This window comes from Staurois parvus, unplaced genomic scaffold, assembly GCF_062004578.1.
Source record: "Staurois parvus isolate SC_StPar_1 unplaced genomic scaffold, SC_StPar_1.0 ptg000394l, whole genome shotgun sequence".
Taxonomy (NCBI): Eukaryota; Metazoa; Chordata; class Amphibia; order Anura; family Ranidae; genus Staurois; species Staurois parvus.
In genome coordinates this window covers 4,725,199-4,737,559 of record NW_028318190.1, presented here as the reverse complement: position 1 = coordinate 4,737,559, position 12,361 = coordinate 4,725,199, and the positions used below count along the sequence as shown (strand labels likewise).

The 12,361-nt window shown below is 38.5% G+C and overlaps 1 protein-coding gene across 1 annotated transcript in view; it reads left to right on the top strand.

The window, feature by feature from the left end:
- Positions 1-12,087, top strand: part of LOC149455428 (membrane-bound glycerophospholipid O-acyltransferase 2-like) — an 84,094-nt gene extending 72,007 nt beyond the window's left edge. Inside the window, exon 13 of the mRNA XM_089686279.1 lies at positions 4,297-12,087. Coding sequence (XP_089542405.1) covers positions 4,297-4,438 — 142 coding nt within the window. The 3' untranslated portion in view covers positions 4,439-12,087. The remainder of the gene's footprint in view (positions 1-4,296) is intronic.
- Positions 12,088-12,361: the final 274 nt, after the last annotated feature.

Below are 12,361 nucleotides of genomic sequence, written 5' to 3'. Positions count from 1 at the left end.
CCGCTGTATGGAGGGAATGTCATGGAACTGTCAGAAATAGACTATTAATGACAGTTGTGGGACTGTCCTTCCATACAGCGGTTGAAACATTGTATGTATTTGTTTCCATAAATGGATCCATTTATGGAAACAAATACATACAATGTTTCAACCGCTGTATGGAAGGACAGTCCCACAACTGTCATTAATAGTCTATTTCTGACAGTTCCATGACATTCCCTCCATACAACGGTTAAAACAGCTGTATGGAGTGAATGTCCCAGAACTGTCATAAATAGTCTATTTCTGATAGATCTGGGACATTCACTTCATACAGCTGTTTTAACCGCTGTATGGAGGGAATGTCATGGAACTGTCAGAAATAGACTATTAATGACAGTTCTGGGACTGTCCTTCCATGCAGCGGTTGAAACATTGTATGTATTTGTTTCCATAAAATGGATCCATTTATGGAAACAAATACATACAATGTTTCAACCGCTGCATTGAAGGACAGTCCCACAACTGTCATTAATAGTCTATTTCTGACAGTTCCATGACATTCCCTCCATACAGCGGTTAAAACAGCTGTATGCAGTGAATGTCCCAGAACTGTCATAAATAGTCTATTTCTGATAGATCTGGGACATTCACTCCATACAGCTGTTTTAACCGCTGTATGGAGGGAATGTCATGGAACTGTCAGAAATAGACTATTAATGACAGTTGTGGGACTGTCCTTCCATACAGCGGTTGAAACATTGTATGTATTTGTTTCCATAAATGGATCCATTTATGGAAACAAATACATACAATGTTTCAACCGCTGCATGGAAGGACAGTCCCAGAACTGTCATTAATAGTCTATTTCTGACAGTTCCATGACATTCCCTCCATACAGCGGTTAAAACAGCTGTATGCAGTGAATGTCCCAGAACTGTCATAAATAGTCTATTTCTGACAGTTCTGGGACATTCACTCCATACAGCGGTTTCCGGCAAAAAGTGTATGTGCAGAGTTCCTCTATTCTGCAGATACACTTAGAGGAGCTCTGCAGATACACTTAGAGGAGCTCTGCACATACACTTTTTTCCGGTTTGGAATTATTCTTATTTTCATCCTACTTCTTCTTCTTCTTCTTCATCCTCATCCTCATCCTCTTCTTCTTCTGAGGATGAGGATGAAGAAGAAGAAGAAGAAGAAGTAGGATGAAAATAAGATTAATTCCAAGCCGGCAAAAAGTGTATCTGCAGAGCTCCTCTAAGTGTATCTGCAGAGCTCCTCTAAGTGTATCTGCAGAATAGAGGAACTCTGCACATACACTTTTTGCCGGCTTGGAATTATTCTTCTTTTCATCCTACTTCTTTTTCATCCTCATCCTCAGAAGAAGAGGATGAGGATGAGGATGAGGATGAGGAAGAAGAAGAAGAATGAAAAGAAGAATAATTCCAAGCCGGCAAAAAGTGTATGTGCAGAGTTCCTCTATTTCTGACAGTTCTCTCACAGCTTCTTCACATGTACAGCGGTTGAAATATCTGTATCCTAAATGGAAACTAATAGATACAAATTGTATCTATTAGTTTCCATTTAGGATACAGATGTTTCAACCGCTGTACATGTGAAGAAGCTGTGAGAGAACTGTCAGAAATAGAGGAACTCTGCACATACACTTTTTGCCGGCTTGGAATTATTCTTCTTTTCATCCTACTTCTTCTTCTTCTTCTTCTTCTTCTTCTTCTTCTTCTTCTTCTTCATCCTCATCCTCATCCTCTTCTTCTGAGGATGAAGAAGAAGAAGAAGTAGGATGAAAAGAAGAATAATTCCAAGCCGGCAAAAAGTGTATGTGCAGAGTTCCTCTATTTCTGACAGTTCTCTCACAACTTCTTCACATGTACAGTGGTTGAAACATCTGTATCCTAAATGTAAACTAATAGATACAATGTTTCAACCGCTAAACATGTGTTCCTTCTGTCAGAGAACTGTCAGAAATAGCGGAGCTCACTGCAGGGACACTTTTGCCGGCTGATCGGGAAATGTTCGATTCGCGCACCCGAAGTAGGCAAAATTTCTGTTTCGACACGAATCGAATATTTCCTGAAATTCGACTCGAATTCCGGTTCGCCTAGTTCGATTCGCTCATCTCTAATTCTGGCAATTGGAGCTGTCAAAAAAAACAAAAAAAAAAGCACCCTGACAATGTTTATAAACAACCTTGCGCAGTCTAAAACAGAAAGATAAAAAGAAACACTGTTTCATTTTGTATCTTTCTGCTTTGATCTACAGATCAAAGAGATGAACTTGGATCTGCAGATGAAGTCATTAAAAGCAACCTGACAAGTATAAAAAGTTTTTTTTGTTTTTTTTTCATATGTTCCTCTGTTTAAGCCCTTATTAACCCCTAATTTACCCTAATCAGCCCTAATTAACTCCTTATTCTCCTTCTCCATTTAATTATTAGTTTCCTGCTGATTTTCTTTTTGTTTTTGTTTGCTTTATTATTAAAATTGTTACACCTTTAACCGCTTCAGGTCCAGCCTATAGCAGAACTACTGCTAGAGGGTGACAGGGCTGCACAAAATCACATATATATACGTGATTTTGCATTTCCGGGTAGAGGGCACACACATGCCACCCTACCCGCACCTCCGGCGATCACCAAGGAACACTGACATGGGAGAAGTCTGCATGTAAACAATGCAGATTTCTCCCGTCAGCACCAGCATGCTGCTTTGTATTGCTCTGCGTAGCAGAGCAATACAAAGCTGCATGACACACAGCACACAGTTAACCCTTTGATCGCCCCAGATGTTAACCTCTTCCTGCCCAGTGTCATTAGTACAGTGTCAGTGCTTTTTATTAGCACTGATCACTGTATTAGTGTCACTGGGGATGTCAGTGGCAGTTAGTCAGGTCCCCCCAGTGTCAGTCCTGCCATAAGTTGCTGATCGCCACCATTGCTATTATAAAAAAAAAAGATTCCAGTATATATACTGCCATTTATAGACGCTATAACTTTCACATAAATCAATTAATTTACATGTATTGGGATTTTTTTTTAGCAAAGACATGTAGCAGAATACATTTTGGCCTAAATTTATGATGAAATTTGATTTTTTTTTTAATTTTACTGGATATGTTTTATAGCAAAAAGTAAAAAATTTTCTTCTTCACAATTGTCAGTATTTTTTGTTTATAGCGCAAAAAATAAAAAATGCACAGGAGATCAAATACCACCAAAAGAAAGCTCCATTTGTGGGAAACAAAGGACATAAATTTCATTTGGGTGCAGTGCTGCATGACCGCGCAAGTGTCAGTTAAAGTAACGCAGTGCTGTATCGCAAAAATTGGTCTGGTCAGGAAGGGCGGCAAATCCTCTGGAGGGAAAGAGGTCAACATATATTTACGTGTTTCACGTTGAAAAAAGCGCAAAATTTAAAAAAAAATAACTTTTTTGTACCAGTCATAATCTCAGTGTCATTTTAAAGAGGACAAATTACAGAATAAAATGCACACTTTTATTTTTGGTAACAATATTTATTATTAAACTAACACCGCTCAAAGAAAATAAACAGTGTGTTTTTTTAGTTTTGCTATATTTAATTGTCTAAGGATTGTGAAAAAAATACCATTCTTATAAGACAATATTCACGAAACAAAAGCCTTGTTTGTCCTTAAAAAACAATAAATGTATTACATTGGTATGTGACAAAGTTATCGCAGAATAAACAGGTCCATAGCAGAAATGTAAAAATTGCTCTGACCCATAAGGGGTGAATAGGTGTGAGAGGTGAACTGGTTAAGGAGCGGAGTGCCGCGTCCTTAACAACAGATCACTCATTCAGCTGTCAGCGGGGTTCTTCTGACAGCTGAAGTGTAAGCAAAACAGTTCCTGGCAGGTGTCGGTAATTGGTATCAGTGAGAAAAAAAAAAAAATATCGGTACTCGTACTTGCTGTAAAAAATTGGTATTGGTGCATCCTTAACATGGGGAAAAAGTAGATTTGTCTGAAACTAGTCAACCAATGAACCAAGCTGCTGCAGATTTGAGTCATTATAAAGCTCCTTTATAATTCTACAAATCTCTCCTCTATGTTCATGTCTTTTGGTTCCTGTTATGAAAGTGTTTCATCACTTTTTTGTCCCTGCTGTTTATTTTCTCTCACATTGTCCTATAGTAATAAGTTACAGAGAAACATATTAATTTCAATGGCCTTCACTAAATCATGGAAAATGGGATAACGCCTTCTCCAGGACCCAAATGCATTTCTTTATGTTATAATGTCTGAGTAATGCAGACTTATTCTCTCCCTCCTTGCAGGTCTTTGTTCTTCTGCTTGCACATCCTTCCTGTCTTGCTGTTCATGGTTTTACCTCAAAGAAAAAGATCTCTGTCTGTAAAAGAAACTTCTGCGGAGACACCTTGTGACCGTAACTACAACCACCTGAAGAAGGAAAAGTAGTGAGCATTTTCTTCACACCAGACCCAAGATAAAAAGTCCAGAATGTTATACAAATAGGAGAGTCACCTTACTTTAGATTGCCATACATGCGTACATTTTTTTGTTCAGCCTGCAGGCAGAACAAAAAGAATCTTACAGATTTCCATCTGTGCCAAACAGCACAGATGAACAAATCTTCCCTGATAGCAATTGTATTTGGGTGCAGTCTCTGTTTGGCTGAAACTTTTCACACAACTAAAGCAAAAGTGGATTGAACAATCCACTTTTGTCTACCTAGGTGGTGTTCACAGGGTCACCTACAGTTTGAATTTCTGCTGATTCAGCATGCATTGCCAAAGTTTAAGCTGTTTATGGTAGCCTTTAGTGTGTTAGGTTTTTTTTGGTTGTTTCTGCCAAAATGTATAAACATCCAGGAACTTAATAGTATAAACAGCAATGAGACATCTGACAGGCTACTTTGACAATGAGGCTGATTTACTAAAGGTAAATATACTGTACAATTTGCAAAGTTCAGTTGCTCCAGAGCTTAGTAAATGAGCAGAAGCTCTGCTAACTACCATTATCCAATCATGTGCAAGCTAAAATGCTGTCTTTTTTAATGTTCCAATGTTACATAGTTATTCTGGCTGAAAAAAAGACAAAATTCCATCCATTTCAACAATAGAAAAAAAAGTTATAATCCTATACCCACAGTTGATCCAGAGGAAGGCAAAAAACCCAGCAAAGCATGATCCAATTTGCTCCTTCGGGGGGAAAAATAATTTCCTGATCCCCCGAGAGGCAATCGGATATTCCCTGGATCAACTTTACCTATAAATGTTAGTATCCAGTTATATTCTGTGGATCTAAGAAACAATCCAAGCCTTTTTTGAAGCAATCCACTGAGCTGGCCAGAACCAACTCTTGAGGGAGTCTATTCCACATTTTCACAGCTCTCACTGTGAAGAAACCTTTCCGTGTTTGCAGATTAAATTTCTTTTCCTCCAGACTTAAAGAGTGCCCCCTTGTCCTCTGTGATGACCTCAGGGTGAATAACTCTACACCGAGTTCACTATATGAACCACTGATGTATTTATACATGTTGATCATATCCCCCCTTAATCTCCTCTTCTCAAGAGAGAATAAATTCAGTTCCTCTAATCTTTCCTCATAGCTGAGCTCCTCCATGCCTCTTATCAGTTTAGTTGCCCTTCTCTGTACTTTCTCCAGTTCCCCAATGTTCTTTTTGTGAATTGCTGCCCAAAACTGAACTGCATATTCCAGATGAGGTCTTACTAATGATCTGTACAGGGGTAATATGATATCTCTCTCTCTGGAGTCTATACCTCTTTTAATACAAGAGAGGATTTTGCTCGTTTTAGAAACCGCAGCTTGGCATTGCATGCCATTATTAAGCTTGTGGTCTACCAGAACCCCCAGATCCTTCTCCACCATTGATTCCCCCAGTTGTACTCCCCCTAGTATGTATGATGCATGCATATTCTTAGCCCCCAAGTGCATAACCTTACATTTGTCAACATTAAACCTCATTTGCCACATAGTTGCCCAATTAAACAATATGATTGGGTGTTCTTTTGAAAGTGGAGCTTTACCTCATTTCTAAGCTCTGGTCATTTGCATAGTACACAGTCTATTTGCCTTTAGTAAATCAATCGCAATGTATCCAATTCCCTTGCACCATTTTTATGATTTAAGTAAAGTCTTATGAAGTTAACGTGGCACTTACTGAAGCCACAAAATAGGACAGAAGTTTTATGCATAAGTCAATTCATATTTTCACTGGGCTTTGTAATAAGTTTGTTTCTGACTAAAGGGCCCCAAACCTTGAATATTAAACAGGAAAACAAGAACTATACATAGTTATTGTTCTGTAAATATAGAAATAAGCCAAAAAAACCATTCCCTGAGACAAAGTTTGTAAAAGCATACATTTGCACTATACGGTTAGTGTGTGAATAATGGTGAAAGAAGGAAAAAACTCCATACAGGTATACTGCGTTATAGTGGTTACTTTTCAATAACCTTTGTTAAGAAAATTAAAAATAGTGTTCGACAAATGGGACAAAGTGTACCTAAACCCAGGAGAAAAAAAATTATATATTGCAGTTTATCGGTGTTGTGGCTGCATTCGTTTTCTTAGTTAGGCTAAGTCTGCCCCCCATCCCAGTAATGAAGATTAGGAGATGGGGAGGTGTCTGTAGTCCACATAGACTAGGAAATCAGCCTAGTATGACAACTCTGCTGTTTCATAGATACAGTGCAGTGAGTAATAGTTGTCACTGTAGGATTAATATCGACTGGCATTTTTTTCCCAGGTTACAAAACAAACATTTATTAAGAGTAATAATCTTTTTAATTCAAGAAATTGCCATGAAGAAGGATTATTCAACATGTTACATTTGTAGGATTCATCTGAAGGAATCTGTGTGCCTGGTGTTCATATTACTATGCACCACTTTATGTCTTATGGACATTTCATGACCTCGGCTCTAAAAGATTTGTACTGTAAAACCATTGTGATTCCTCTATTTCTTTTTCTAAAGCTAAGCTGTCATAGACGTAAGAGGTTAGACATGCAGGCATGATCTGACTGGCTAGAGGTTTGTCTGTTGGCCAAGATGCCATAGCATACATGTGAATGGAGTAGTAAGAAAAAAGTATAGATAAACACTTCCAGCAATGGCACATTTTGGGGGACAATAGTAATAGTTGAAAAGTTTTTGCCGCACAAATAAGTCATTGGGGAATTTTCTGCAGGTGCCTACACAGCGGGTAAAATAAGTATTGAACACGTCACCATTTTTCTCAGTAAATATATTTCTAATTAACGTGAACTTTTCACCACATATTGGTAACAACCCACACAATCCATACGTACAAAGAAACCAAAGCAAATACGTTCAGAAATTATGTTATGTGTAATAAAATGGAATGACACAGAGAAAAAGTATTGAACACGCTAACTGAAATGTATTTACTTGCCCTCCTGAGGATTTACCCCCCTTCCTGACCAGGCCATTGTCTTGCTGAAATGTCCACCCTTGTTTTACCTTCATCATCCTGGTAGATTTTTATCAAGAATAAGGGATGCACCAAAATTCCGGCGGCTAAAACGTATTGGCTGAAAATAGCCCTATTGGCATTTTGCCGATAGGAAAAAGTGAACCAATACAGGTGCCGATAGTAGCTTATCTATTGCAGCCCTCAGGCATTCGGCCACTACCGCAGCCCTCGGGCATTCGGCTGTGACATCCTGGTTCCACCCTGCCCCATTCTCACTGAGAAGCTGTGGGTCACGCTACCCCTTCCTCCTTCGGGGGGAGGCACGACTGCGCAGTGAGGATGCCTTGGCTTCCCGGTTGTGCATTCCCAGTGGTACTGGCCAGGTGACGACTTACAGCACATTTAAGGGGCTAGCTCTGGGAGAACAGGCCTATGATAAGATATAGGTGAGAATATTTCCAACTACATCATGTTGCATACCTTATCTTTGGGAAGTTTAGAGTTAAGTGACAAAGTATGAAATACATACAACACTGAGTGATTATGCATGCTATTTAGAAAGAGAGCATTGTTATTTACTGACCACAGGGTAGGGTAGTGCATTTTTTTCTAATTTAAACATAGAGGATAGAGGCTCTTTGTCATTCTATTTTTTGCTTCTTCTTTTTATATATATATATATATATATATATATATATATATATATATATATATATATAATTTTATTTGCTGCCCATTTTTTCTGTGTTACTTTCAATAAAAGTTATTTTATGTTACTGTATTGTATTTTTTAAATTTATATTCACATGTCCATTTCGGTTTCGGTTTTCAGCCAAGCGCATCCTGAATTTTCAGTTTCAGCACCAGAAATTTAATTTTGGCGCACCACTATCAAGAATGTCTTGGTAAAATTTTTCATTCATCCTTCCTTCAATGATATGAAGTTTTGCATGTACTGTATGCTGAACAACAGTCCCACCTCCAATCTTCACTGTTGGTATGGTGTTTTGGGGGTGATGTGCAGTGATTTAACCTCCAAACATGGTGTGTATTATGGCATCCAAAGAGTTCAATTTTGGTCTCATCTGATCAGACTATATTCTCCCAGTATTTCACAGGCCTATTTAAATGTTGTGCAGAAAACTTTAAAAGAGCTTCAACATGCTTTTTCTTCAGCAATGGAGTCTTGCATGGTGAGTGTGCATACAGGCCATGGAGGTTGAGTGTATTACTTATTCCTTTCTTTGAAACAATTGTACCTGCTAATTCCAAGTCTTTCTGATTCTCTCCACAAGTGGTGCCTGGCTCTTGGACAACTCTTCTGATAATTCTTTTCACTCCTCCCTCAGAAATCATACGAGGAGCACCTGGTTGTGGCCAGTTTATAGTAAAATTATCTTCTTTCCATTTCTGGATTATGGCCCAAACAGTGCTCACTGGAACATTCAGAAGTTTAGAAATCCTTCTGTAACCAATGCTATCAGTATGTTTTGCAACAATAAGGTTGCAAAGGTCTTGAGAGAGCTCTTTGCTTTTACCTATCATGAGATGTTTCTTGTGTATTACCTTGGTAATGAGACACCTTTTTATAGGCCATCAGTTGAGACTGAACCAGCTGATATTAATTTGCACTGACAAGGGGCAGGATTGCTTTCTAATTACTGATAGATTTCAGCTGGTGTCTTGGCTTTCCATGTCTTTTTGCACCTCCCTTTCTTCATGTGTTCAATGCTTTTTCCCTGTGTCATTCCATTTTATTACACATAACTTAATTTCTGAACTTATTTCTTTTGGTTTCTTTGTATGTATGAATTGCATAGGTTGTTTCTGATGTGGTGAAATTTCATGTCAATAGCACCTTTAGAAATATATTTACTGAGAAAACTGGTGACGTGTTCAATATTTATTTTAATCGCTCTGCATAAGGTATTTTTGCCCAGTTGGCTGCTTCATGTGACAGTCATCCTTATGTTTCTATCCAGCTTCAGGGCTTGTTAGACAGGTGTTGTTGACAAATGCTGACTTTTGAATAAAATGCGTACACTCGTGAAACACAAAATGCAGAACATTATTTTGTTTGCTAATCAAGCTAGTCTGTATAGGACATGCTGAACCCAAAGAAACACAACATAGGTTAAGTGCAGCCTCAAACCTGCCATCTACACTACACTATTGAAGTAAAAATTAATCAGCTGACCTGCAGTTGATGTACTTTTCAAACGCACATCAAATGCAGGCAGAAAAACACCTATCTACACATGCTATTAATATTTATTTTGTAAACTGGTGGGTATGATGGCATGTGGCCTACACATGATCACCTGATCACATCTCTTCATGTGTGCAGTTACTGTACTAGTGTTTCCACAGGATCCAGACACTGAAGCACAGACACTGAAGCTTCTTATACCCAGAATAATGGATAAAGTGTTGGCAAACATCAGGGCAACTGGTCTGCAGCTGTGCTTCAGCCAGTCTTATCTCAGCATCCATGATCACCTTACCCTTGGCACTTACCATTGTTTGTCAGCATTCAGTCACCTGCTGGCTGCCATAACAACAAATACTCTGAATGCCATCTGTTGTGACAGTTTACTATTATGTATGTCACCAACATAGAGACATAAACACAAACTAGAAAAGCCAGTTGACAAAGTACCAATATAGTGTTTTTAGCATTTACTGTCCATATTATACAAAACCCCAAGGACCAGTCTTACAGGTCTTGCAATGTAGGGAAGAAAATATAATTACCCTGCCTCCCCATTTAGGATGCCTTCCATCTTTTTGTAAAACTGAGTAACCTTATTCATACTCTGCAAGAAACAAAAACATTTACAGTCATGGCCAAAAATATTGGCACCCCTACAATTCTGTCAGAGAATGCACCACTTCGCCCAGAAAATTGTTGCAATTACAAATGTTCAGACATTCTCCTGCTTCTTTCTTTTGTTTGTATTGGTATGACACAAAAAAGTGGAGAAACAAAAAGCCAAATGTGACACAGTTAATCCAAGACTCCAAAAATCGACTGGACAAAATTATTGGCACCTTCTCAAATTGTAAGAAATAATTGCATTCCAAGTTTGTGATGGTCCTGTAATTTGTAAATAAACTCACCTTTATCAATTAACAGGTGCTGACAATACAGAAATCACACTGGCATCCAGTTAAAATGGTGAAAATTTGACTCAACCTTTCTGTTGTGTGTCTCTGTGTGCGTGGGGAAGAGAAAGAGCAGCAATAAATTTGCTGAGGTTTTGAGAACAAAAATTGTGGAAAAGCATGTACAATCTCAAGGTTACAAGTCCATCTCCAGAGATCATAATGTTCCTGTGTCCACTGTGCGCAACATTGCCAAGATGTTTACAGCCCATGGCACTGTAGCTAATCTCCCTGGACGTGGACAAAAGAGAAAAAATTGATCAAAGATTGCAATGAAGGATTGTTCGATTGGTTCATTCATCTTCCAGACAAATTCAAGCTGACCTTCAGGCACAGGGTACAGCTGTGTCAGCTCACACTGCACGTTGCCATCTGAATGTAAAGGGACGCTATGGTGGAAGCCCCAGGAGGACCCACTGCTGACAAAGAAACATATAATAACCAGATTGGAGTTTGGCAAAACTTACCTGAGAAAGCCAAAAATCCTTGAGAGAATGTGCTGTGGACAGACAAAATAAAATAACATCTTTTTGGTAAAGCCCAGTATTCTACTGTTTTCAGAAAAAGCAACAAGGCCTTTAAAGAAAAGAATACAGTCCCCTTAGTCAAACATGGTGAAGGTTTACTGATGTTTTGGGTTTGCGTTGCTGCTTCAAGCACTGGATATCTTGACCGTGTGCATGGCATTATGAAATCTGAAGACTACCAAAGAATTCTGTGGTGAAATGTAGGGCCCAGTGTCAGAATGTTGGGTCTCCGTCAGAGGTCTTGGGTCTTGCAGCAGGACAATCAACCAAAGCATACATCAAAAAGCACCCAGAAATGGTTTCAGACAAAGCAGTGGAGAGTACTGAACTAGCCAGCAATGAGTCAAGATCTCAATCTCAGAGAGCACCTGTGGAGAGATCTCAAAACAGCAGTTGGGAAAAGGAACCCTTCCAATCTAAGATACATGGAGCAGTTGGCAAAAGAAGAGTTGTCCAAAATTCCAGTAGAGGTGTAAGAAACTCTTTGATGGTTACAGAAAGCCATTGATTTCAGTTATTTTTTTCCAAGGAGTATGCTACCAAATATTAAATTTAGGGTGCCAATAGTTTTGTCCAGTCCATTTTTGGGGTTTTGTGTGGAATGTATCAGATTGGCTTTTTGTTTCTCCACTTTTGGGTGTCATACCAATACAAACAAAAGAAATACACATGAAGAATGCCTAAACATTTGTAATTTTCTGGCCTAAGTGGTGCATTATCTGACAGAAATGCAGGGGTGCCAATATTTTTGGCCATGATTGTATATACAATCTCTTATGTCTTTGTTATTGTGCCAAATTAGATGGCTTATCAGCCTTTGTTAATAATTTAGAATATTAGGTGAAACACTAAATTATTGAGCATGTTTTAAGAATTACATTGTGACCTTTGAAAATGTTTTATATTTGCAATATATTTTATACATGTTCATAAATAAAGCTAAATTTATGGAAATCGGTGTACTTCTTTGTATGAACATGTTAAGGAGTGGGTGCTGGTAGTCTAAACTAGCCACTTCTTATATTGCTCCATTGTTTCCTAACTTCCCAGTGACTGCCATGGCCATTTTAGGGGGTCTCAACCTCACTTTTATTTCACATTATGGAAAATGTATCAGGCATCGGAGGAGTGATACTCTAATGGCAGTGGATTCTGGTGGTAAACAAAAACTGCAGCAAAAAATTTTGTTTTCTACTTTCATTTATGTTACCCTTAGCCTTTCATAGCT